At 42.8% G+C, this 27,771-nt stretch overlaps 1 protein-coding gene across 2 annotated transcripts in view; it reads left to right on the top strand.

Moving 5' to 3' along the window:
• GDPD5 (glycerophosphodiester phosphodiesterase domain containing 5) overlaps positions 1-27,771 on the top strand; it is a 1,733,766-nt gene that overhangs the window by 1,287,892 nt on the left and 418,103 nt on the right. For both annotated transcript variants that reach the window (XM_044071140.1, XM_044071141.1), the window contains one exon: positions 6,769-6,862. In XM_044071140.1, coding sequence (XP_043927075.1) covers positions 6,769-6,862 — 94 coding nt within the window. The remainder of the gene's footprint in view (positions 1-6,768; positions 6,863-27,771) is intronic.

The raw sequence follows: 27,771 nt of genomic DNA, 5'->3' as shown, positions 1-27,771 counted from the left end.
CATTTCCGCTGGGAATTCCAGGACTGCCATCAGTCCAAAAATGGACTCAAAGAATTTTGAGTTGCCTCAGCATAGACCTCTAGCTATACCCCCTGTCCTGGATGTTGTAGATGATGTCTTCGTGGAATCCAGTCTTACTCCAGCCACTTTACCCCGGTCACTAGAAAACCTGACGGGTACTACAGTACCTGATTCTCACAAATTTCTCTCTAAGAATCCTACTGCGGATCCAGAGACCATTTCCCAGAGACCTAAAGGGATTAAGGCTATTACAGCAAAAAACCCTACCCCTTCAGACAGGGATTCCAGAGCTTTTAGACAGATGGGGTAAGAAGGTATATACCTCTGCAACACTTGCCATCAGGGCATTGAATTGCCAGCTTCACATGTTGAAGTACCAGCAACATATTATGGAGCTAATTAAACAAAAAATGGTGTTACTCCCAGATTGTGCAGAAAATAAAGATTTACAAGAGTTAATGCATTCTGCAAACCAAGTTAGTAAGCATACTTTGCAGTGTGGCTTTGATGCCCTAGAAGCATCTTGCAGGGCTGCAGTCACAGGGTCTGTACTGAGAAGGCATGCTTGGCTGAAAGAACAAACATTGCCAGATCATGTCAAATCAAAATTACTAGATGCTCCTTTAAATAAGGACTGTTTGTTTGGCACCAAAGCAGAAGTTCTTAAAAAGATGGAAGAAAAAGCTAAATCTATGCAAACTGTTAAAATAATTCTTACAAGTGCAGCCACCTAGATTCAGTAGACATTGTCCTTCTTAAAATTGGTCCTTTCCAGGCCTTCTCACTCCAAACCCAGGGTACACAGGCCACCCAGACTACAGTCTCAGGATATGCAGAGATCTAAACAATGGAGTGCTCCCACCTCAAAAACAGGGAGTGGTAAGCCGCCCCCTTATGGAAAGAGTTCACAATGATTTTTCAATTATCCTACCTAGCCCTGCCCAATTACTTGTGCCCTAGGAGGAAAACTTGACCTTCATGCAAAAAACTGGATGTCCATTACTCGGGACCAATGGGTCCTAAACATGGAAAGAGTTCACAATGATTTTTCAATTATCCTACCTAGCCCTGCCCAATTACTTGTGCCCGTGGAGGAAAACTTGACCTTCATGCAAAAAACTGGATGTCCATTACTCAGGACCGATGGGTCCTAAACATTGTATCCCAGGGGTACAGATTCTACTTCCATTCACTGCCAACCCCAAGCAGGTTTCCAGACCTTCCTCCAAACCAGTGGGCAGAGGCTGAAAACATGTACTTTCACTGCTCAATGTCAGAACTATTCAGCCTGTTTCAGTTGAACAAAGGGGGCAGGGTTTCTACTCTAGACTTTTCCTGGTGCCCAGAAAAGAGAGCTCTTGGTGCCCAATCCTGGACCTATCAATTTTCAACACCTTTCTGGTGATCCCAAAATTCAAAATGCTTACCCTGCAACAGCTTCTCCCTATGCTAGCCAAGGATGCCTGGTTAGTCACCCTAGACTTATAAAAAGCTTATCTGCACATCCCCATAAGGGAGTCTTGCAGGAAATATCTACGCTTCAGGACAGGCTCTATCAGTTCTCTGCACTTTTCTTTGGCTTATCTACTGCGCCCAGAGTATTCACAAAGTGCCTGGCTCCGGTCATTGTATACTGCAGGCAGACAAATATCCAAATTTTCCTATACTTGGATGATTGCCAGATTCAGGCGGACAGTCAGGAATTGCTACTCCAGCACCTGACATTTGTAAAAAGCCTCCTCACTTCATTAGGATACACCATCAACGAAAATAAATCACAACTGGTGCCCAGTCAACAAATTGTATTCCTGGGAGCAAGCTTGAACACAACTTCCCAGATGGCATTTCTTACTCCAGAAAAACGGGTCTATTTGACCAACTACTTCAAACAAATGGCCACCAAAACCCAGCTATCTGCAAGAAAAATACTGCAAGCCCTAGGGATCATGGCCTAATATATTCTGCAAATTCCATATGCAAGACTGCATATGAGGAAACTTCAATGGTACTTAAAAACTCTTTGGTGCCGACATTCTCAGGACCTGGAAATAGTCATTCCAATCGTACCTTGTCTAAGGGCAGAGTTCCTTTGGTGGGCAGAGGCATGCAACCACAACAAGGGACTGCCTTTCACTCAACCCCTTGCTGCCCAAACCCTGACAACAGATGCATCAGACTATACATGGTGGGGTCACATGGCAGGCAAATGCATTCAGGGCAAGTGGAGCCTAGGCCAAATTCTCTTGCACATCAATCAAATAGAGGTGCTAGCTGTACAGAATGCTCTGACAGCCTTCAAATTCCTAATCCTTCCAGGACAGCTGCTGATAAAAACAGACAACACCACAGTTATGTGGTACATAAACAAGCAGGGGGAACCCATTCTTACCCACTCTGCAGGTTAGTCATGGCCCTGGGGAACACAGCCTTGAGCAACCCAGTGTATCTACAAGCTCAGTTCCTGCCCGGCAAACTAAATTCACTGGCAGATGACTTAAGCAGAAATCTCCTAGACCCACACGAGTGGAAACTGGAGCACAACACCTTCAACCTTCTAATCCAGAGGTGGGGGACACAAGAGGTGGACCTCTTTGCCTCCCCCAAAAACCACAAGTTGAGCAAATTGTGCACCAGAAACCCTCACAGCAGGGCCTGGAAGGTGGATGTCCTGTCCTTCCAATGGGCAAACTTCTCAATTTATGCTTTTCCCACTCTGCCCCTCCTCTCAAAAGTACAACTCAAGATCAAACAGGACAGGCCAAGGGCAATTCTCATTGCCTCAGACTGGCCACGCCAGCACTCGTACCCACTCTTACGCAGTCTGACAAGTGCCACCCTGGCACCTTCATCAGACCCCTACCCTGCTGTCTCAGCAGGAGGGACAGTTGGTCAAATAGACCCATTTTTCTCTAGTGTCATCCACAGTTACAAACCCTAAACCTTGCAAGCCTGGCTTATCCCCTGAATACACCACCAGCAACCCTCAACAAACAGGTGCTGGACATTATTCTTGAAGCCAGAAGGCCTAGTAATAGAAAATCCTATGCTGAAAAGTGGAAAAGATATTGCTCTTGGAATCACTCTCAAGGAAAGGACACCACACTGCCCACCTTACCTCAAATCCAGGATTACCTAGCAGAGCTATTCCACAGAGGCCTATCCTTCACCTCCATTAAGATTCATGCCTCTGCCATCTCAGCTCATTGTAATACTGAGTTCATACAGTTCCCGAGAGGTGCTAACAACTTAAGGCCACCTAGGAGAGCATCCACCCCTGCCTGCGACCTTAACTTTGTACTGGAAAAGCTCATGCTTTCCCCTTTTGAACCTGCTGCTTCAGCAGAGTTAAAATTCCTCTCTTGGAAAACGGCCTTGCTTTTAGCCATAACTTCAGAAAGAAGAGTGTCTGTTACAGGCACTAATAGCTGTGGAACCCTTCATTATTTTCCATGCTGACAGGGTTTCCCTCAGGACTAACCTGTCCTTTATGCCTAAGGTGGTGTCCAGTGTGGCTCTAAACCAATCCACCCATTTGCCACCCTTCTTCCCTAATCCTCAGAATAAAGAGGAAAGGATCCTGCACTCCTTGGGCATGCACAGACAGTTCAGGTTCTACCTTGACAGGACTAAACCTTTCAGAAAATCTGACCAGCTGCTGGTCAGCTTTGCTTCAGGGTCAAAGGGCAAGGCCATTTCAAAGCAAACCATTTCCAAATGGATATCACACTGCATCCATTTCAGTTACAAGCACCATGGAAAACCTACCCCACAGGGGATCAGACCACATTCCACTAAGGCTACTTCCACCTCTACAGCATTTCTTAGGGGAAGTCCCTACCAGGGACATTCTGGAAGCTGCAACCTGGAGTTCTGTGTACTCCTTCACCAAGCATTACCACTTACCTGTTTTTTCTAACTCCAGAGCTGGATTTGCTACAGCAGTCTTACAAGGCCTGCTAGCCAGCCCTAACATGTCTTGACTGCCTCCACCCTTCCTCAGCTTTGGGAATCAACCCAAGTGTGATGACTGCAACAGTGAAACATGAATAACATAGTACAGTTGTGTACACTTAGCATAAATGTAGATGTTTGAGTGTATTCACTGTTGCAGTCCTGGTTTCCCTCCCTCCAGCCCCCTACTTTTCTCTATCTTTTCTACCTCTCCTCTCTATAGCCATTTTTAATGGCAGTGGTATTTATTTTTTACTGGTGGTGTTCCCTACCATATACTAGCCTCCTATTTGGGGGGCTCCTGCGATTTGGGGCAAGAAAAACTGATGTAATGGCGTTGGCTGCCTGTTTTATACCCCTGACGAACTGACATCATGGAAGAGGTGCCAGCATGCGACACAGAAATCCTAAGACTCTGGTATTCGGGCTGACTGAGGGCTACCTGCAGGCAGATAACCCAAGTGTGATGACTGCAACAGTGAATACACTCGAACATCTACGTTTATGGCAAGTGTGCACAACTTTACTTTTCCCTTAAGAGCACACAGAGACCACAGTCAATCCAGGGCTGGTTTCTCCCTCTTTCTCCAGATCCCCAATAAGACTCCCCACTGGCACAGCCCAAGCCAAGACCTCCAGCACCCCCTGTCCAACCAGTCCTTCGTGTCCCTGCCCAGGTAAATGACATGCACGCGCGCACACACACACACACACACACACACACACACACACACACACACACACACACACACACACACACGCCTGGGAACGGCTGGCACAGGTTTACTAGCTATGCCCCCTTCTGCCCAGACTATAAGGTACTTCCCACCGCCACCAGTCACTCCTTATCAGCTACTTTAGGGCCCTTAACAGAGAGTGTCCAAACTTACTGTGTAATATTAATACTGATACAAATGGTAGTTTGATCAAGAGCAAGGCTGTTAGGAGTGGCCCACACAGTGTCACCGAATAAATATGCAAGTGCACTCAAAAAAATTAATCTCTACACAGATCAGCCACAATGAAAGGTTTAAATACAGTTAATAAATAATAAAACAACAAGACAGTAGTAAATATATATTCACGGTGACATCAGAGTTCAAAACCACAGGAAATATTTAAAATAACATTGCAGTACAAACTCAAACAAAAAAAAAACAAAATCTTAACTAAGCTTCACTATATTCTTGACTGTATCTAAGATAATTGTACTATTCCTTAGTAATGTACTATTAGAGCAAGGCAGATGTGGTGAATGGTTCTTGTTGTCAGGCCAAAACAGAATACAGAATGCCCTGTCTCACTAAGAGACTTCTCAAAATATCTAAAATATTACTGCTGGGATAGCTTGCAGAATGACATAATTTCTGGTCATCTGACTTGTAGTTCTCATGTAAATGCCCAATTGCTGGCAGCATTTAGCATCTACCTGTAAAAATACTCCTGCAAGGGCTTTTGCTCATATCTTTGGTAGGTACTGGAAGTCCTAAAACAATTGCATTCCTTCATGCTTCCAAAGTAGCAATTAGTTCACTCCAAAGACAATACAGAAGCTTCCTAGTACAGACTCTCTCTCTAGCTGCATTGAAACCTGTCAGATAGCCTCTTTATGGCCTACCCTGTAAAGTAATTTAATTTCAAATATTTTTCTAAAATTTGCCAGACTGAGGTTAACCCTTCGGTTTCCTCTGTTATATACATTTAAACAGTTACAATAGTGCATGTACATTTCTGTTCACTTCCAGTAGGGCACACTGTGGATACATTTTAAGCACAAGCACTGTACAAATACCTTTTGAATACAAACATCTGTACAATGCAGTTTGATATACACATGACATACAGTTCTAATACTTTAATGCAAGTATCTTGTATGGCATATAGTTCTAATACAGTTGTAACACCAACATCTTGTATAAATTATTTTGATATGAACAAATGATGTATAATTATTTACAGCATTATGGCTAGTTATGCTGACAGTACCTCCCTTTTATCACAACCTCTCTTGGTCTTCACTTCCCAATCAAGATAGCATATTTACCTTCCATTACATAGTCTCACAGTAAACCTTTTAATCATCATATTTCTCATATACCCTACAACACTTGAAAGATAACATATCGCAGAGAGCTGATCCCGGGCAGTTTCCACACCTCATTGTTTTATTGTTTTCTGGTACAGAATGTTGCAGTTTGGCAATAGTAATACTTTCCTGAGTGTTCTGCCACAGTTAAAACTTACAAGATGCAATGTTATTTCAGTTTTGGTGACTGTATTATATATACTTTATGATTATTTTTTGCAATATACAGGAAGGAGGGGAGATATCTCATACAAAAAAAGTGTATGAATTCTGATAAATATGAGTTCTGTCTCACCATTAAAATTATAGGCTGCAGCCTCCACTCTTGTTGTCATAGTGTGATTGTTTCACATCACTTAACTTCACAGTACTGATGTTATTTTTAGGTTCATAGGATGATACTAGGTGAATTTCTCCCATGTTCCCACAAAGTCAACACCTGTTTTCTCTGTCCAGCAGGGACACAGTTGGGATCCCAAGCGTATATTTTCTGTTGCAGTTGTCAGGTTCCTCTTAAAGAGGGCTAGTGAGGTACTGTGTGGTCTAGTTCAGTAAAGTTTGATTGTTTATGGTACACGCTACTCAGAATGGTGAGGATATAGCTTATTTACATGAACCTTGGCATAAACTAGAGGCATGGTCATAAAAGACAAAAAGTGATTTATATAGCCCAGAATTTAAACAGTGTTTTCACTGTCTTTCTCTTTAAGGCCACTGCACCATTCTTGCACGTAGGAGGTGTGGTTGCAATTACCCTACTAGCCTGGCTGGTAGCAGGTCAGTTTGCAAGAGCAGAGAGAGCCTGTAAGTAACTTTTTTTCTTCTATCTTTAACCATACACTGTTGTGTTTTGTGGATACTGACAATGAAGATGTCTTTGATAATTTCATTCAGCTAATGTCCTTTGTTTTAAGCAGACATTCCAAGCTGGAGAAATTTGTGCAGACAGATGACATCTATAAAGATGGCAAATCTTGGAATGTACTCATTGAAGGCTAGGTGAAAAGAGAAGAACAGTAGTCATTTTTAATAATGGTGTCAGAAACGCTACAATCTTGATGTCTATATTCCAGCAAACTGAGTATTTTAAGTTTCATTTTAGGATCATTGGTTTACAGAATTGTTGGGACTAGTTATTTTCCAGCTGCATTATTTATAGATTTTTTTAATGTTTGCTAGCTTTATTCTTTAAAGGCTATGTGCTTGAACATTTTATGAAGTTAATGCTTTCACTGTGACCAGTTTATATCAAGTAGATGAAGAAATTAGAGATACAGCATTCATTTGTGAGTAAAATACTTTTTCAGTCAGGAATTACCATTTTGTTAATTATTATTCCAGACTCCAAGAGAAATCTATAATGATCATTAGTTTATGCTGCTTCAAACTTGTGACCTTTCCTCGTGCATTCCAGAAGTTAGCACTCATGCTGCACTGAGTCACAACCATGGAGTAAGAGCATACAGACCTGAGTGCAAATTGCTTCAGTAACTGGAGGGTTAGTGTTTCCATAGAATGGTATAATTACAGGGATTTGAATAAAGTGACAGCAAAGATAAGTTATGGAAGATTTCTCAATATTGCTGGTACATTTTTGGGAAGGTACATTCAAGCATGCACTAGTTAAATGAAACCTTTTCAATTATAAGAGGCTTTATATTGAGATCCAAGTGAATAATGAAATGGGATTTGTCACTAGACAATACATTCAGCAAGTACCAATCATATGAAATCAACCCTTGAAAAGGCTTTAAGTGGACATTGGGGTAAGTTTTCTTTTTTTTTTTTCTTTCGTTTTTTTTTTTTTTTTTTTTTTTTTTAAGAAGGGCAGACTCTCTTGATTAACCCCTACCTACACACAAAATGTCCCTATTTTCAGACTTAATTTACCGCTTTGCACAGTGTTCTGAATCCCTTTCATCACATTTGATTTTTGAAGGTGTATGTTATATAGAAAACCATGCTATATGACTAGGATACTAGTGGTAGCAATAATTTAAAGATGATATTATACTCTCATTATAATATGATTATGTTTTCTATCATTTATGTCACTGTCTGTTTTAAATATGTTTGAATGGTGTCCCACATTCTTGTTAGAAGAAGGAAGAGATCCAGTATTCTTTTCCTTCGACTCAACAGCTGAGTTACCTGATCCAATTAGGTCTGACCTTGGGTACGTTTTATTATTTATTTTTTAGGTTATTTTTATCAGGTCCCGGGTACCTCCCCTATCCATAATTCTGTCTTGTCCCTATAATACCTCAGATCTGGTTTCCTGCATATTTCAGTCAAGACACTATTCTGAGGGCTTAGTGTTCAACACTGAGATAAGTGTTTTTTTTTGTGTATCTGTAGTCCATCTTTAGAGTTTTATATCTTGTTATACCTTTTCTAGAGTTATTGCTGCTTCTTCGACTAAATTTGCTTTTGGAGTTTCTTCACACCCTTCCTCTCCTACTCAGTAAAAAAATAAATAAATAATTTTCCTAATACGTGTCATTCTACTCTTAGGAGTTGCTAGAAGTACTTAATATTACTGTTGACATTTTTGTGTCTGTGTTTAGATTTTTAAGTGTTTAGTGTAATGTCTGACAAGGTCTCTGCCTTTAAAAAGTGTAGTGCCTGCAGGCACATGATCCCCCCAAAGGACCTGCACACCCTGTGTGCCTGCTGCTTTAGATGTTGATCATTTAGATGGTAAATGCAAGCCCTGTGATTCCTTTGGAAGAGGTGCTCTAAATGACAGGAGGAACAAATTAGTCCCTGAGGGTATTTCTCCTGCTTTAGTCCATAAGGGTATTCCTCCTGCCCAAGCAGGAGATTTGACCTCTTGAACTTCTGCTTCTGCAAAGATGGCAGACAAGTCCAAGTCCTCTAAAGAAACGAGAGAGAGAGAGAGAGAGAGAGAGAAGCAAAGAAAAATAAAGAGAAAAGCAGAAGGAGAAATCTCAGTAGAGATCACCAGATCTGTCTGGGATTCTGGCTTGGTCCCTAACACTCTGATGCACAAAGATCCAGCCCAGGACAGAAGCAATCCAGGGTCTGCTCTCCATTTCCACCTTGCTGTTTCTCCCCAGAAATTGCCAGTCCTCTGCTCAAATACCTGATACTGCAAGACAGACCAACCCACCAATCCTTCAGACTACCTTTGGTGGCATTTTCGTTGAGGTCCTTTCGATTGTCATGGAGCCTGTCAGAAGCTGTTGTTAATAGGACTATGTGGAAATTTCTCAGGACACAGATTGAGATGGGTGTCCTCTTGCCCCATGTGGTCTCCAGGTCAGGTCCCAACAGTTCCTTTTTTGATCTCTCCTTCTCCGGATTGGCCATTGGATCCAGTGCACACAGTTCTAAGCGATGCTCATGAGAGACCCTTCTAGGAGCAGAGATTCTGGTCAGCTTTGACTCTGACAGTGTTCCTCTCCCTTTTGACTCCGACTCCATGGGCTTGAGAAGAGTCTGGGATCCATAAAGTCAGGGCTAAGGTATGGGAGTTGTAAAAGAGAGACTGAAGCTTTTGGGGCTCTACCATTAGTTGCTTCAGCCTTGGACAGCTTGTTTCCCATGTCTGCTTCAGAGCCAAGCCAGATCTCAGCCCAGGACATTCCTTCTTTGGCCACCTTGTGTCTAAAGGGGTGTTCTTTGGCACCTTTCTCAGATTTAGCCTTCAAAACATTTTTGAGGATTCTCTCTAAGTCAAGAGAGGAGGTTCCTTGTACCCACTCAGCACACCAGGATCATAGAAGGTTACTAGGCTAATGGCCCCAGGGCCCTTACAAGCCTAGCCAAGTTCAACCCATGTTCAACCCATGTTCCCAAGGGTGTCTGGTTCAATTATACACTGAAATCAGTACATATCCTGTCCAAGATGGAAACAGGTGGAACCCCCAGGGTGAATTTCCAGTTACCCATCCAGCCGTCCAAGTTGCATTTAAATAGGGTCAGTGAGGGGCTTTGTTTAACATGAATAGGAAGCTTGTTCCAAAGGTGAGACAAATCTCTCTCTCTCTCCAACAAGTTCTGTTAATGTCACATGCCAGGTTAAGGTTCTTTGAGCAAGTGACCCGTGTGGCATTTGACTTGTGAATGTGCATCATTTCCATTAAAGCTGGGTCAGAGATTGCTCTAATTGCAAGGCACAGGTCTTCTCTGAGCAGTCTGTATGACAGTAAATTGACAATGATTTCAGTCTGCCCGCATAAAACAGATCTTGAAGACCCTGAATTTTCTTTGTAAGGAACCTTTGTGGTCTCTCCAATTGCTGCAGGTGTTTGGAAATGAACATGCTAAAAAAGAACATTGTACTCTATTATTGTCCTGGTGAGGGAAGAGTACAGGGTTTTTTTTTTTTTTTTGTGGCAATGCCCTTACTTATGAGATAAGCAATATAAAATGCCGTTCTTACCACTGTGGAGACATGGTGATCGAAGTTAAGGTTGCTGTTGCTCTGTATTCCCAGATTTCTCACCACTGACTGTGCTTAAGGTATTGCTGTTGATGTAATTTGTAGGAACATCACGCTTGCCAAAGGGGATGATGATGCATTTTTTTTTTTGCATTAAGTCTAAGACCATGAATTTGGCACCAGTCATTAGTCTGTGTAAGACCTTCTTGCAGGATGTTGCCATCACTAGAGATATCACTGATCACTCCCAATTTGCAGCCTTTCCAACCTCCCTCAGATTCTGTTGTTGTTCCTTCCGCTCATCATATCAAATGGGGACAGCCAGCCTCATTAAGCCTTGAGGGCTTTCACTTCTCAGTTCCCTCTGGTTCTGAAGCTTTTCCAGAGCCACCTACCTGAGAATGCCACAGGAAATTGACTTGGAAGAAGAGGCATCCTGACTCCTCCCAGGAGTCATACTTTGTGGTTATCAACTATGAGGAAGGGGAAGGGTCCCAAAGGTGCCCTTTGGTAGATATTTCTCTTGTAGACATTCTTGAATTAATGAAGCAAAGGGGTGGGGGGTTGGTACACTGAAGCCCATTTCCCCTGTAGGAGTCTGTATTGCTCAAGGCTGGCTGATCTACCTCTGGGGTGATTCCTCCTGACAAGCTCATTGACTTGGTCTCGCTGTGGGCTTGGAAGATACCCAGTATGGTAGAGCAGATTCTCAAGTAATACCTGACTAAATTCTTATAGCTCCCAGGAACAGGTCCATGGGAGCAAGTGCTCCCCTCTTGATGCCATGATAGTTGCAGCAGCGATTAAAAAGGAGGTTTTCAAGGTGAGCACCTCTGTCCACCCCCCCCCCCCAACAGGGAGTTCAGGGTTTTGGACAAATTTGGGAAATGGACTTGATCTTCAGTGATATTTGTTATTCGTGTGCTGAACTACTTAACGCATGTGACTCATTTCCAGAGGAGCCTGACTAAGTTATTCTCCAAGGCCCTCTTTAGCTGAATATTTCTACTTTTCACAGGTCTTGGTTCCTGTTTTCAGTGTCTGTTTTTATTGTCTGCAGGTTGAGAGGTATGCCTACTCCTCGGCATCACAACAATGGAGAAAAGAGAAAGCTCCATTTTTGCTATAAGTTGTCTCAGCAGGATTGACTTTGCAGTATCAGCACTTAAGAAAGTGTTTGATCTACTTGATGTGCTTCTGTGAAATGTAGTATTTCATTTCAGCATTTGGCAAATTTGTGCAGGCTTGTGTATGTTTTTCACAGTTTTCTACAGAAGAAATGGAACAGAAGCATTTGTACTTTTTATTGTTTTAAGCCTCTGACAAGGACCAAGTTGGTAAATTTCTGAAAACTATCAGAATTTAGAAGTGAAATGTATGCAAGTTGGATGGAGTTAGGAATGAATTTTGTTTCACCTTTTGAATGTAGTGTTGTAGTATTTGTACATGGGTTTTATGATACTGTATGTCATGAGATCATTTTGTAAAGTGTGGAGAAAAGTACAGTGCTTAATGAATGTAGACCTCTCCAAGTTTACATCGGTTCCTTTTTCTTGCCTTCTTTGTAGAGTATTTAGCTGGTGAATAATAATTCACTTGAAAATGGGTCTTTTTGTAGTTGAACAAAAGATGCATTCAGGCACACTAATTAATTTCAAAGCATGACTGAAGGGATGCAGTAATGAAAGACAGAGATAATTTCATATACATTTACTACATGAATGTGACTGCTAAGTACAATGAATTCTGTGCTGTATTTTACCACAAACTGCGGTGGTGGTGCTGCGGTAGCGTTGTCGCCTCACAGTTAGACATTGCACGTTCGATTCTCAGTTAGAGCGTCTTCTGTGTGTCGACATGTGTGAATGGGTGTTCCTTTGTTGAAGGTTGTGCATTAGGCCCTGCAAGCCAGCACGTAAAAATCTACTGCCAATCATTAGTGGACCGGAGTTCCGCTGTGGCGACCCCTAACAGGGAAAAGCCGAAAGAAAGAAAGAAATTTTAGTTATACCATGCATCAGCATCCTCAGTTGAAATTTTCCACTTGGTGTCAACCTGGTAAATGGCTATAGCTTCTAGAAAGGCTGAAGTTAGAAGGGCTCCCAAGTTGTAGAGCAAGGAGACAAAAGTCTTCCTTCAGTTGGTGCATCTGCACCATTGGGTGAGCCTGCTGATGGACTCAGATGAGAGCACCCAGAACTGGGATGGATGCCCAGCACTGTCTTGTCAGTGTAGTGAGTGATGCCGTGGACATCATGTACTTAGAGTGCGCAGTGCCTGCATCTATGTAGTGACTTGAAGGAAGCACCTTCTGACATTCCTCACCAATGGGAAGAAGAGATTAGGAAGCGAGAGCTTCAGCTGTACAACTATATACAGTTATTGAGGTTCATTGGTATGCTATATATTTTTCTCTGCCTCACCTGCTTATCTGTCCTTGTTTATGGTGCTGTTAATTAATGTCACTACTGATTGCTTTGCTTTGTGTGTCATACAACTTGTGAATAAATATATAGCTGTGTTACTGTCCTTCCTACTGCCAGGTATTCCTGTCAGTGACTTCGCATTGCAAAATGAGCCAAACTTGGCCTTTGCTGTAACACAGCAGTTAAAGGTGTAAGCCTCTGCTTTGTTATATTTCCTGTTAGCATTGTTCAGTGCCTCATACCTGTGTTACCACCATACAGGTAATGTATGCTGCTTTTTTCAGCTTGACATGTACTGTATGATTGCCCAGTCTACAACCCATGACTGGGTGTGTGAATGTCGGTCTTTTGAGTAATGGTTCATTTAGTTTTACAATTGTCAGAGGGTAGTATTAGCTAGCTCAATGCCCCTTGTGCATTCATGTTGATATTCTGAAGAAGGTTTTGTTAGGATCACTGAGTTGAAGGTAGATGGGTTGGTGAGGGTTGTGAGGGATTGGTAACTAGACACACAGACAGCTCCCATCAGTGCTGGATTTCATCACTTAGCATACATTCAAGCCCACCAAACTAGATGAAGACACTAAAGACAGTGGTGTCTCCATATTTGTTAAAAAAATAAATATATAAACTTCACCTCCAGACTTGTTAGATGAAATAAAAATCTGGAACTCCTCCACACCCACGTTAGCATTAGCAAGACCCCTTATCACATCGTGGCTCACTATAGGACCGCCCCATGCCCCCCTCAGCCTAAAACACCTACTCAGTATGGAGTCCCTATGCATTAAGCTGGATGCCATTTTACTAAGGGACTTCAGTTAATGCACTATTAACTGGGAGATGTCTACATTCACTAATACGTATGCCCAGTGATTTTTGGACTTCTTCAGTGTAAACTCTCTGGACCAGTTCATCTACACACTCTCCAGGGGTAATAAAATCCTAGACTTGGTCCTAACCAATATGGGACAGCTCTGCTTCTTACTAATTGTAATTCCCTGCACTGCCTGATCATATTGGATCACATATCATTCACGTTCACCTGAAGACTGAAGTCAGAAACATTCTTTAATCCCCTCACTGTTCACTGTTTATGCCAAGAGTAATGTATTGAAACGTGATGACCTCATTAAATTCAGGATTCCCTTGACCCTACTACTTATGTATTAATGCCAAATTCTATGCATGAGTGGATAGCTGCATAGATGCATCTGTATCCCTCTGAAATACATGCAATGCCAAATTCAAAAATAAACCCTTAGGGTGGAACTAAAATATAAACTTTATAATAAAAGCAAAATCAATTTATGTAAACATTAATGTAATTCTCAAGATGCAAAAAAAAAGCTTTTACTGAACTTACAGTGGATATAAAGTGTACACACCTCTGTTAATATGAAAAAATGAGACAACAATAAATCATTTCAAAACTTTTCCCACCTTTAATTTCTTGAAAAACAAATCTGTTAGGGAAAAAATATACCAAATGTACAATACTTTGGTTGCGTAAGTGTGCACACCCTTAAACTAATACTTTGATGAAGCACCTTTTGATTTAATTACAGCATTCAGTCTTCTTGAGTACACAACTGCCATCAATTAAAGAGACTCTGATTAACCCCAAGTAAAGTTCACCTGTCCTAGTAGGATTTTCCTGACATTTACTCAGTTGCCTGCTACAGCAAAAGCCATGGTTTTCAGAGAACTTACAAAGCATCAAAGGGATCTCATTGTTGAAAGATATCACTCAGGAGAAGGGTACAAAAAATTTCCACAGCATTGGATATACCATGGAACACAGTTAAAGACAGTCATCAAAAAGTGGAGAAAATATGGGACAACGGTGACATTGCAAAGAACTGGACATCCCTCCAAAATTGATAAGACAAGACAAAAACTGGTCAGGGAGACTGCCAAGAGACTTACAGCAACACTGAAGGAGCTGCAGGAATTTCTGGCAAGTACTGGTTGTATACTACGTGACAGCAAACTCCTGTATTCTCCATATGTCTGGACTATGGGGTAGGTTTGCAAGACAGAAGCCTTTTCTTACACAAAGAAACATCCAGACCTGGCTAAAGTTTGCAAAACAGTGCATCAAGTCTACCAAAAGCATGTGGGAAAATGTGTTATGGTCTGAGACCAAGGTTGAAATTTTTGGCCACAATTCCAAAAGGTATGTTTGGCACAAAAACAGCACTTCATCACATAAAGAACACCATCCCCATAGTGAAGCATGGTGGTGGCAGTATCATGCTTTGGGATTGCTTTTCTTCAGCTAGAACTGGAGCTTTAGTCAAGGTGGAGGGAATTATGAACAGTTCCAAACAACAGACACTTTTGGCCCAAAACCTTCAGGCGTCTGCTAGAAAGATGAAGATGAGGAATTTCACCTTTCAGTATAACAATGACCCCAATCATACATCCAAATCAACAAAAGAATGGCTTCACCAGAAGAAAATTAAAGTTTTTGAATGGCCCTGCCAGAGCCCAGACCAAAATCCAATAGGGTGACCTGAAGAGGGCTGTGCACAAAAGATGCCCTCGCAGTCTGACAGATTTGGAACACTTTTGCAAGGAAGAGTGGGCAAATACTGCCAAGTCAAGATGTGCCATGCTGATAGACTCCTACCCAAGAAGACTGAATGGTGTAATTAAATCAAAAGGTGCTTCAGCAAAGTATTAGTTTAAGGGTGTTCACACTTATGCAACCAGCGTATTGTACATTTTTTATTTTTTATATTTTTTCCCCTAACAGATTTGTTTTTCAATTGAATTGTACAGGTTATAGGTCACATTAAAGGTGAGAAAAGTTTTGAAATGATTTATTGTGGTCTAATTTTTTTATGTCACAAAAACCTTGCATTTTAACAGGGGTGTGTACACTTTTTATATCCACTGTATCAAGGAACTCTAGACACTGATCAAATCAACCAAAGCCAAATATGAGGTAAAAACCGCCATCCATACAAAGGGCAACCACAAAGCCTTATTTAACTGTTTTAGAAGTCTTAGAAATCATGCCCAGCACTGTGCAGGGTTAATAGATCTTTATCATATTTTTCACTGCTGCAGTAGCCTTAGCTGTATGCATACCTCTCAACCTCTTAGAGCAAGAATTCTGGACAAAGACATACATAATGGGGGGGGGGGAGCCCAAAAATAGGTACAGTTTTTAAATAGTCCTCTTACTTAGAAAGTTTATTTATTTATTTTATTTATTTATTTAACATTTGTTTACTGGGAGAGTCAGACTGAACACAAGTCCTTATTTCAGCGGAGGCCTGGGGAGAAACGCTCCATGAATGACAGTAAAGTTTAATGCACGGATTACAATAATAAATAAAGTAAACAAAATGCAGTATATGTAAGATAATACAAATTGTTACATCGTGAAAGCAAAACCTAGGCTTTGAACATAGCTAAGTAGTATTGTAAAGTATGACCTGTATCAAGATATAAGGTTAAGACAGGCCGGTAAGAATAAAAGATTAAACACCGGGAAAGAAGTTGGATATGGTTGTGGGGGTGTACTGTGATGTATCACAGCATGCACGAGGGGTTTAGTACAGGAACATAGCCATTTATTTTTTAGATGAGCTTTAAGTGATGGTTTACTGGTTAGTGGATGAGAATGAGAGAATGGAGTTAGGAAGTGTTGCTAGAATAACAGGATGTTAAGTTGTCAATCTCGCCTTCATTCTTGCTGGATGGGTTCGGAGCCGATCCTCGGCTCCAAGTTGGCCACTCTAAAAGCTCGAGAGCTAGTTCCACCAGCTCGAGGCTCCCCTATATCCCACAATGCTAGGCGGTAACTCCTCAGATCTCGTTTGCCGCTACAGCGATCGAGGTGTGTTCCTACCGGCTCAGGTTAGTTTTTGGTAAAGAACTAGTTTCTTAGCCTTTTTTCCCCTGTTAAAGTTAGTTTTTTATATATATAGTTAGTTTGGAAATAGTCTATCCCATTCCCGTTAACTTTCCACCCCCTTTTTTCCACAAATCTCTAGAATTTTTCCCTCGGGCCCTAGGCCCAGTCCCTCCCTTCCTAGTGAGTGACTGTGTTTTGTAGGCATTTTTATTTCTAGTTACTATAATTTATTTTAAATTAGTTTTAAATTACTCCTAAGTGTAATTGGTGTGCGTGTGTGTGCTTGTGTGATTACACTTTTCCCTTAGATATGTCTAAGGAATCAAAGGTCTCAGGCTTTAAGAAGTGTGACTCGTGCTGTCAGAAGATGTCTCTGACAGACGGTCACACTTCTTGTGTGTACTGCCTGGGACCTTTGCACCTGCAGGACTCATGTGCTGTTTGCCATGGCTTCAGCCCTAGAGTCCTGCAGGAGCGAAAAAATAAACTTATTTTAAGGGGCTTACTTAAGCCTGTGGGTCCCTCGACTCAGTCATCGGGGAAACCCTCTAAGTCTTCCAGACCTTCGGCTCCAGCATCTGAGCCGTCTTCTGGAGGCCCTAAAGCTATTCGAACATCGGCTCCGGCCGGAGCCGATGAATCCCGAATACAAGCCCCTACGGTGTCCTCGGCTCCGGCCGGAGCCGAGGAAGACATTACTCTGTCGGCTCCGATTATTTTATCGGAACCGACATCTAGAAAAAGGTCCCGATCTCCATCTATTGGCTCCGTTCATTCGGCTCCAGCATCACCCTTGCTGTCTGAACGGAGCCATAGATCCCACTCTTCTAGGTCTTCCAGGTTATCGGACCATGACCTTCAGAGAGTAGTGAGTCGACTTCTTAAGTACGAGGCATTAGCCCAGATGCTTCAAAGTCCGACTCAACAGTCGAGACCTACTCCTATCACTCAAATTCCTCCTCTGACTCTCTTGAGTTCGGAGCAGGCGGCTCGGACCCGAGACTGTGGTAGCGTCGGAACAGATACCTTTGTCTTCGGTTCCCTCGTCGGCTCCGATGTCTTCCTTGGAAGAATCTCGGCGCCGGACTTCCCTCGTCGGCTCCGAGGGGGCGAGTGGCATCGGACCCTTGTCCGACCCCGCTCTCCCTCTCGGTGCTTCGGCGCTGGTGAGTTCGGCTCCGACATCGGCCTCGGAGCCATCACTGTCGGTGCCAGGGGAGGTTTCCAGTTTTTCGGAACGGAGACCTCCGGCTCTGCCTGACAGGGGTGCCTTCGAGGTCATGAGGAGCGTGTTGGAACCAGGTTCAACTCCACAGTCGGTTCTTTCGGCCCCTCCCCCTATGGTGCCTCCAGTGATTTCTACTCACTCTCTCATCCCCGACCGTAGAGAGCCAGCTCCTCAAGTTTCCCCTGTGGGGATCTCCTCCTCTTCCGAGGCCTCTCCTGATCCTGTAGGAGAGCCCCCTAGGAAGAGGCAGTGCAAGAGGAAGCACATTGACTCCCCTGAGTCTGTCACCTCTGACACTGATTTAGAGGATTCTGAAGGTTCCCCTCGTTTCCCCTCTGAAGATGTCTCCTTTGTAGACATCCTTGAAATCTGAAAACAGAGGGGGAATTGGCCATCCCTCAACCCTTCAGAGGATGAATCATGTATCTTGAGGCGTTTGGCTCTCGCCCTTCCACCTCCTGGGTGTCCCCTCCCTTTGACCCCCTTATGCAAGTGGTGGCAAAGAAGGCTTGGGCGGCTCCTGACTCAGTGGAACCCACCCCCAGGAGACCATCAAAGTTCATCACGGCCCCCAAGGATAAAGAATTTCTGACCAAAGGCGTCTCTGTTGATGCTATGGTGGTGGCAGCGGCTACCAAGAAGGAGATAGTTGATCCTTCAGTGTCTGTTCATCCTCCTAACAAGGAGTCTAGGTCGATGGACAGGTACGGGAAGCGGATGTTCTCGTCAGCGACCTTTACTATGAGATCGCTGAATTACCTGTGTCATTTTACTCGTCTTCAGAGGGATTTACTCAAAGAAGCGAGTGAAATGTTGAAGGACCCAACAGCTGCGGGTTTTCAGGATAGGATGAACTCTCAGCTGGCTACCCTTAATTCTATAACCAACTCTTCCATGCGCCTCCTTTCATATGCGGCGGATGGAGCAAGTAGAGTGGCAGGTACAGGTGTAGCCTTGCGTAGGCATGCCTGGATGCGGCTTTGTAACTTTGCAGACCCTTTTAAGGCGTCCTTCACTAATTCCCCCTTTGATGGATCATCCCTTTTTGGTCCTCAAGTGAAGGAAACCCTGACTAGGTGCAAGACTGATGGCAAGACTCTTTCTGCCGTCGGAGTCCGTTTTTCTACTCCTTCTAGACCTTACCCCAAAGGTCAGAAGGGGGGAAAGATGTGGTTCCGCAAACAATCTCAAGGAGACTTGCCTGACGCACAGAGTCGTTTCCCCTCTAGAGGCAGAGGGGGGAACAACAATGGTAGACGCCGTCCCAGGGGCAGAGGGGGCCCGCAGAATCAGGGCAGTCGAGAATCCTTTTCCGACAAGCCCTTTCAGCATCCCTGAGGTGTTGCCCGACTGCCCACCTTCGCAGGCAGTCGGGGGAAGGTTGTCACTGTACCCAAAAGCCTGGCTATCCCTAACTCAAGACAAGTGGGTACAGTCTATCATTTCTGAAGGCTACAGAATCCCTTTCCTTTTCATTCCGAAGCAGTCCAAAAAATCCCTTCCAGACGTTCCACCCAGTCAAAGGGAGCAAGCAGCATTAGAAATTTCAAAGCTGCTCGCAAAAAGAGCCATTCAACCAGTTCCAGCAGACCAAGTAGGATCCGGAATCTACTCCAAATTCTTTTTGGTTCCAAAGAAAACAGGGGACTGGAGACCCATTTTGGATCTCAGCAACTTGAACAAGTTTGTCAAGAAAACAAAGTTCCTGATGGTCATGCTGCAGTCCATTCTTCCCCTTTTGGGGCGGGACAACTGGATGTGCTCGATAGATCTCAAGGATGCGTACTATCACATCAAGATGAGTCGACGCTCCAGGAGATTTCTCCGCTTCAGGCTGGGAACCAGTCATTTTCAATTCAGAACCCTGCCCTTTGGTCTCACTGCAGCCCCCCCGAGTGTTTACCCAAATGCATGGCAGTGGTAGCCTCTCACCTGAGATGACAAGGATTCCAGGTGTTTCCTTATTTAGACGACTGGCTCCTTACAGCCCCCACCAAGCATCTTTTACTTCTCGCCAGAGACTACACTTTTCACACATGTCAGGCACTAGGCATATCAATAAACTACGAAAAGTCTGTCTTGTCGCCTTGTCGTGTTATTACCTTCATAGGCGCAAATCTAGACACAGTCAAGATGTCAGCCAGACTCACAGAGCAGAGGATAGCAGACATACACAAACAGGTCTTTCTTGTCTTGCAGAGCAACAAAGTCAAAGCCAGACTGATCCTGAAAGTCTTAGGGATTATGGCGGCCATCCCTCTCCTACCATTAGCTCGCTTCCATATGAGAATTTTACAATGGATGCTCTTCACACAATGGTCTTACCAAAGTCTCCCAATGTCCCATCCTATTCGGATAACTCAGTCGTGCAAGAATCATCTCTGTTGGTGGATCACATCTCCTCAGCTCCTCCCAGGGAGACCTTTCGTCCCTCCCCCTCCGGTTGCTACAGTGACAACGGACGCCTCCCTGATCGGGCGGGGGGGGCATTTCCAGGGCAGGACAGTCCAGGGCATGTGGCAACCGTTCGAGTGCCACTTGCACATAAACGTCCTAGAGATGAGAGCAGTGCTTCTAGCGTTGCAAGCCCTACAAGACTCTCTTCCCAAGGGAACTATAGCAATTCAAACAGACAATATATCTGTAGTGTGGTACATCAACAAACAAGGCGGAACCAGATCTTACCCCCTATGTCGAGAGGCACTCAGACTGTGGCAATGGGCGATTTCTTCTCAGCGATTTCTGTTAGCAACGCACATCCCCGGGAAGTCCAATGTGATTGCAGACAAATTGAGCAGAGCTATTCTCATGCCTCACAAGTGGTCTCTGAACAATTCAGTGTTGGAGAAAGTTTTTCGAAAGTGGGGCAGGCCTTGCTGCGACCTTTTCGCTACTCCCCAAAACAGCAAGTGCGACGATTTTTTTACCCTCTTTCCCCAACCAGGCCACCCCAGCAGAGATGCTCTAGTACACGTTTGACCCCGGGGACTTCTGTATGCCTTTCCTCCCTTCCCACTGATATCCCAGCTGATACAGAAAGCCATCGCTCAGGAAGCTTCCATGATCCTCATTGCCCCTTACTGGCCTCGACAGGTTTGGTTCCCTTTTCTCCACCGTTATCTGTTGGAACAACCTTGGCATCTGGACCCAGTTCCAGACCTCTTGACCCATCAGTCGGGTCAGTTGTACCACTCCCTTCCCTCTCTGAACCTCACAGCGTGGTTCCTTCAATTCCGACTTTAGCCAGGCTTCCTTTGATATCTCACTCAGTTACAGATATCTTGATAGCTTCTCATAAATCTTCCACTCGGAAGATTTATCTTAGCAAGTGGAAACGTTTTTCCTATTGGGCGCAATCAAAGAATATAGATCCTTTCACTGCTTCTATTCAAACAGTTCTAGACTTTCTAGCCGAACTTTTCCACTCAGGTTCGTCCCCATCTACCATTAGAGTTCAATTGGCAGCAATATCGAACTTTCATGTTGGAGTCTCAGAGTCCTCCATTATGTCTCACAAACTCTGCAAGGCTTTTTTAAAGGGAGTTTTTCTCCTCAAAGCAGCCATCAGAGATCCTCCTCCTCAATGGGATCTCAACTTGGTTCTGACATCCTTAATTCTTCCCCCTTTTGAACCTGCGGCTTCATGTTCTATAAAGTTACTTTCTTGGAAGACACTCTTTTTAGTAGCTATCACCACAGCTAGAAGAGTCTCCGAACTCCATGCTCTGTGTAGTCAACCTCCTTATCTGGTATTTCATAAAGACAGGGTGTCCTTGCGTACTAACCCGTCCTTTTTGCCCAAAGTAGCTTCATTGGCAAATTTGAATCAAACCATTGAGCTTCCTGGTTTCTTCCCAAATTATTCTAATAGGTCAGAACAAAAGTTACACTGTTTAGATATTCATCGCCAACTTAGGTACTATTTAGACAGGACCAAACAATTCAGGAAATCTGACCAACTGTTTGTTTCTTATGCAGAAGGTAGAATGGGCCTTCCAGTTTCTAAAGTCTCTCTCTCTAGATGGCTTACTTCGTTGATTACCCTAGTGTATGAGATAAGACATCAACGGTTGCCATCCAAACCCAGGGCTCATTCAACTAGAGCTTTAGCCACTTCTATAGCTTTCCAAGATAGGCTGCCTATTGATTCGATTTGTTCTGCAGTTACTTGGGCTTCTCCCCATACCTTCATTTCTCATTATAAGTTGGACTTGGCCTCTAGAGACCGAGCCAACTTTGGTTCCACTGTACTCAAGAGTCTGTTCCGATAGGCCACCCGGGACAAGGTGCTAGGGACGCGGTCCCATCCAGCAAGAATGAAGGCAAGATTGACAACTTAACATTTAGAAGTTATGTACCTACCATAACGTTCCATGTTAGTTGTCTTCTTCTCGCCTTCTTTCTTGCGTCCCATCCTCCTTCCCCCTAGCCAGGACAGACCTAGAAGAGTTTTCTTGGTTCCTTATGGAATTTTATTGCTGGCCTTAGCTTTCAAATGAGATCTGAGGAGTTACTGCCTAGCATTGTGGGATATAGGGGAGCCTCGAGCCGGTGGAACTAGCTCTCGAGCTTTTAGAGTGGCCGAGTCGGAGCCGAGGATCGGCTCCGAACCCATCCAGCAAGAAAGAAGGCGGGAAGAAGACAACTAACATGGAACGTTATGGTAGGTACATAACTTCTAATTTTGCATTAGCATGAATTTTCTGAAGGTTATGAAATCTGAGACTAAAATGTCTGTCATTTTCTGACTTTGATCCTCAATAATTTGTCAGTGATTTCTTAGAAAACCACTATTGTATGAAAAATGGACCAAAAATATGAGACACTGGACATTCTGCGAAAATCTGTACAGTTGAAAGGTATGGATATAGGTTGTATCCTACATAGGAAATAACAGCCAGCCAGCCAGCTTCCAGGCTCGTTCCACATGCCCAGTCAGTCAACTCAAGCTGAGCACAGTTAAAAGACAAGTTTGAATGTAAAGTCATTCAGAGCTTTCTGCCACCAAAGTGTGCGCTCCCCTGAGGCTTTAAATAATCTTCAGTCTGTGCTCTTCCTTTGCTGGATAGATAAATTTCCTTTGGGGAAAAAAAACTTCCAGTTTAAAAAATTGTTTATCTTCAGGAAAGTTATTTTAAAGCTAGGAGTTTGTATTTTAAGACTGTCACAAGACTGTATTATACTTTTAAATGAGAGCTCTTTTTTCCAGTCAATTTAAAAGTTGTTTAAAGTAATTAAAACATTTTTGTGGAGAAATTGTGTTTATTTGACTTTTTGGGGCTGGCAAAATGTTTTAAAGTGCTTTTTACTGTATTGACTGCTATTAGGCTTTCGAGTTTTACTTGCTTTTTGCTGCTTTTTTCCCCTAGTAAAAAGACACCATTTTCAGCTTGGCCATGCAACAGACTGTCAGTTCCACAGTCCGCCCTTCCCCAACAAAAGAAAGAAAGGTGGCAATCCGCCATCGCCACCACAGCATGCAAGAAGTTTGCCTCAGCCGTAGGTGGGTGACTGTTCTGGACATTAGTTGTACCTCAGACCACTCTACCCAGGATCCTTCTGGCATAACACCTACAGCTACTATGAACCACGTGTTAGCCATATCTTATGCAGCTGTTGGCATCACCTCAATGGGTAATATAGAGCTATTCTTGTTGGAACATGAAAGGCTTTCCTGTTTTTTCAGAATGTGCTCATCCCTGGTGGAGCTGCTTCTGCCATTAATAATGTTGGTCCCATTGCTCCTGTCAAAAGGACGCAGAAAACTAAATGTGTATCTACTCCTCAAGTTAATCTTAAACAGGAATAACTTACCGGGTCTGGCTCTGGGTGTAATTCAGGCTATTGATCCTTTTTAAAGGAAGTTTCTGGTTAAAGAAAGAGCGATATCTCTTTCCCTGAAGAGATTCAAGATTCTGAATGTGGACAGGATGAAGAAGGGACAGATAGAGTTTTCTTCTCAGAGTTCTGATTCAGACTCAAGAGGAGACCTCAGTTTCTGAATGTGTGTGTGTGTGTGTGTGTGTGTGTGTGTGTGTGGGGGGGTCTTTCTCTGAGACAATTTCTGGAATGTTCCAGTGTTCCATTGTTTTTAATTGGAGAACACTGAGGTTTCTCATTCCCTCAGAAAATACTATGAGCTGTTACAGAAGGATTTTCCAGAACCTTCACCCATTGCTCCAGTTATATCAGCTTTGGAGGAAGTGGGTGTTACTGTCTGCAATTTTCCGGATAGGCAGACATTTGCCTCTAAAAATGCAGAAAGGATCTATAACTATCCTAAGTCTTTTAAGTTTTTATATACTCTTCCCAAACCTGACCCATTAGCTATAGCTTTAGTTAGTCCTACTGCTACGAAACATTTAATAAATTCCAGTTCTTTTCCTGATAAGGATGTGAAGATTATTGATAAGTATAGGAAAAAAGTTTGCTTCTTCAACTTTGATTTTCAGGATTTTGAATGGTCAGGCTCATATGTTAAAATGTGTTCTTACTAATTGTGGAAGTGTGAGGATTATTTTGGCTGTAGTTTCTTCTTGTGAGGAAAAATCTGCTTTAAAAACTTTTGTTACTTCTATAGTGCAAGTCACTATTCATTGTACAGCATGTGTATATGACTCACTCGATACTTCTTCCAGGGCTATGGCCTCTGGTACTGTTTTGAGGAGGTTTGCCTGACTGCATTCTCAGAACCTCCAAGATTATGTTAAAAATTAGATTTTAGATTCTCCTTTGAATAGAGATTTAATTTTTGGCTCATCTGCTGCAGAGGTGATCAGGAATTCTGATGAAAGTAGTAAGTTGATACAGGGAATCTCTAAGATTATTCATCCCTCCTTTTCCAGATTTTGTAAGGGATTCTGTAACCCCTCATCCAGTTTTGATGAAAAACAAAATAAACAGTCTCAACTAAATGCAGGTAAAGAGATGTTTAAGTAGAAATGGCAAGGGGATTCCAAAAAGAATTCTGAAACCTCACAAAAGCAAGGACAGACCAAGTCAGAATGAATATTTAAGGGACCTTGTTCCCTCCCAACCTGGTAGCCCCATTTCCCTTCTAGAGAGTATGAATCTCCACTTTTCTGTTTGGCAACAGATAGTTTCAGACAAACAGTTTCTGAAGTTAATTCATCAAGGCTATCAATGGCAGTGGGAAATTCCTCCTTTCCAGGGGGTAATCCCTCATCCACCAGACTTTCATTTTCACTTGTCCTTCATCACATGCTGTCCCAGGGTGTGATAGAACCAGTTCCTCCTTACCAGATAGCGAGTGTTTTTTTTTTATTTAAGGATATTTGTTAGTGTCAAAGAAAGAAAATGCTTGGAGACCAGTTCTGGATCTTACTTTTGTAAACTTGTTTGTAATAGTGCCAAAATTTAGAATATTAGTTCACAACCTATTTATTGATGCTTATCAAATTCCTGTTTATGTAGACTGTGACCATTGCTTAAGGTTTTGTGCATCTAGATCACATTGTCGGTTCTCCATGTTACCCTCTGGACTGTCCACTGCATCAAGAATGTTTACAGCATATCTAGCACCAGGGTATCCATATTTTTCCATATTTAGACAACTTGCTTATTTTTGCATAGTCTTCAAAACGTCAGGGATCTCTCACTGTGGTGAGAGACCTCTCACACAAGCTGGGATTCCAAGAGAACATGCAAAAGTCTTTTTTGATTCCTTCCCACAGGATTGTATCCATGGGGTGTTAGATATACATCTCCGTTCAAAGAGCCTTTCTTCCACAGGAAAACTAGAATTGTATCTAGAACTATTTCTAAGGTTTTCCACTCAGACTTCGGTCACTGTGAGGGAATACCTAAGGATTTTGGGTCTCATGGCATCTGTGATTTTTGATACTCCTGGCAAGACTCCAAATGAGAAAGATATAGTGGTATCTGAAGTCTCCTTGGTCTCAGCACAAACATCCTTTGTATTTTCAAATCCCAGTGCTGGAGGTTGTTAGAAGATAAATCAGTTGGTAGAGACAGGAAGTATCTTTAAATTCAGGTGTTCTGTTCTCCATCCCTGCCCCAAAGTAGTTCGCCACCACTGGTGCCCCAGATTCCGCTTGAGGAGCAGTTATAGGAGGAGTAAAAGTGCAAAGTGTGGTGGACACCAAAGACCGATACAAACACACAAATATAAAAGAGATGATTGCCTCGATCAAGGCACTCAACTCTGAATCATGTCTGGTCCCTGGGTACCTCTTCAAGTTATTACAGACAATACTACGTTTATGTGATACATCAACAAGCAAGGGGGAATCAGGTTGTATTCCCTTTGCAGACTAGCCACATTAGCTTGGGATATAGCTTCACAGTAGAATCTCACTCTACAGTCATCCTACATTTTGGTAGATTAAGGCAAGGGCAGACCCTCACAAATGGAAACTAGATCAGGGGATCTTCAAATATTTCGTCCATCTGTACGGAGTTCCTCAAGTAGCCTATTTGCCTACTCTCTGAACAATCAGATGGCAAGATAATGCCATGACCCCATGCAAGAAGGCCTGGAAGACGGATGCATTTTATTCTCTTTGGACAGGAATGTTCCTGTATGCTTTCCCTGACTTTCCACTGATATCCTGGGATTTTCTGAAGACTCAGAAGGAAACTCCCAAGATCATTGTGGTGACTCCCTTCTGACCCAGGCAGACGTAGTTCTCCCTTCATTTGGAAATGGCCAGGACAATCAACACTAGCTTCCTCACAGACTGATCTACTCGCATAAGAACTGGGGTGTTTGATGCACCCAAACACCAATCAAACTCATTTGATTGCCTGGATGAGAGGGTTTTAATTCCCTTTAGGTACCTGTTTACTGAGGTTGTACAACAGGTACTAAAGGAGGCAAGGAAGCCTGCTACTAGAAAATCATATATTAGTAAATGGAAGTTTTTTTAGTTTGTGCCAACATCATAACCAGAATCCATTCTTGGATAGTTGTTCACTGATTTTACAATATCTGTGAGAATTACTATCCTATGGCCTTTATTTACTCTTCCATCAAGGTTCTTTTATCTGCCATTTCAGCCTGTCTGCCTGTGTATCCTCCTCTTGAAGTGTATTCTCATGTCAAACTGTTTTTAAAAGGGGTTTTCCATAAGAGGCCTCCAGGAAAACAGGTGGCTCCTCCTTGAGATCTTAATTTTTGTGTTGGGGAAGTAAAACTTGCTCCATTTGAATCAGATAAGTTGGCTGACTTGAGGTTCTTAACACTGAAAACATTTTTACTGATTGCTCTGACCTCTGCAAGAAGTGCATCTGAGTTGCAAATGTTTATGTTGAGTCAACCCTGTCTCATTTTCCACAGAGACAGGGTTTCATTGAGAACTAATCCTTCTTTTTTATGCCTAAAGTGATATCTGAGTTTACTTTAAGCCAAAATATCCATCTCCCCATTTTCTTTCCTGAACTTAAAAATGAGGGAGAATATTCCATATCTTAGATGTTCACAGACAATTCTGGTAATATCTTAACAGAACTAAATCTTTCAGATCTTGGCAACAGTTGTTTTCTTCTGGTGAAGATAGGAAATAAAAAAACACATTTTCAAGTCTCACAAAGTGGTAGCTACCCAAATAGAATTAAACCAACCTGGGCAGCCTAAAGGCCACTACCAGTGCGAATGAAAAAACAAAACCCAAAGGGATTAGCTCAAGAGCGTTACTGGGTTTCTGTTGAAAATGAGCCCTTATTTCTTGATTCAAGCTGTATATGAAAAGATTTTGATCCCTTTCAAAAGTTCTTTCCTTCATGAAAAGAATCTCAAGA

Source organism: Protopterus annectens, chromosome 5.part0 (genome assembly GCF_019279795.1).
Source record: "Protopterus annectens isolate FY-2018-M chromosome 5.part0, PAN1.0, whole genome shotgun sequence".
NCBI lineage: Eukaryota > Metazoa > Chordata > Ceratodontiformes > Protopteridae > Protopterus > Protopterus annectens.
Note: the sequence above shows the minus strand (reverse complement) of the source record. Positions and strands in the feature narration are given on the sequence as shown.